General features: G+C 64.5%; 1 protein-coding gene across 1 annotated transcript in view; it reads right to left on the reverse strand.

The window, feature by feature from the left end:
- POU6F1 (POU class 6 homeobox 1) overlaps positions 1 to 301 on the reverse strand; it is a gene marked incomplete at its 5' end in the record, with an annotated part of 1,947 nt that extends 1,646 nt beyond the window's left edge. The window contains 1 exon segment of the mRNA XM_010083263.1: positions 247 to 301. Within this exon segment, the coding sequence (XP_010081565.1) occupies positions 247 to 301 (55 nt within the window).
- Positions 302 to 307: the final 6 nt, after the last annotated feature.

Raw genomic sequence — 307 nt, forward strand, 5'->3', positions numbered from 1 at the left:
ATCCCAGTCCCTGGCATCCTTCCCCCTGCCCCATGGATCCCAAACCCCAGTATCCCTCTTCCTAGAGGATCCCAGTCCCTGGCATCCTTCCCCCATCCCCATGGATCCCAAACCCCAGCACCCCTCTTCCCAGTGGATCCCAGTCCCTGGCATCCTTCCCCCATCCCCATGGATCCCAAACCCCAGCACCCCTCTTCCCAGTGGATCCCACTCCCCGGCATCCCTCCAGTCCCCCCCGGGACTCACTGGAGACCAGCTGGCTGACGGTGGGGGTCTCGGAGCAGGTGATGGGGACAGGTGCGGAGGA

This window comes from Pterocles gutturalis, unplaced genomic scaffold, assembly GCF_000699245.1.
Source record: "Pterocles gutturalis isolate BGI_N339 unplaced genomic scaffold, ASM69924v1 scaffold29320, whole genome shotgun sequence".
NCBI lineage: Eukaryota > Metazoa > Chordata > Aves > Pterocliformes > Pteroclidae > Pterocles > Pterocles gutturalis.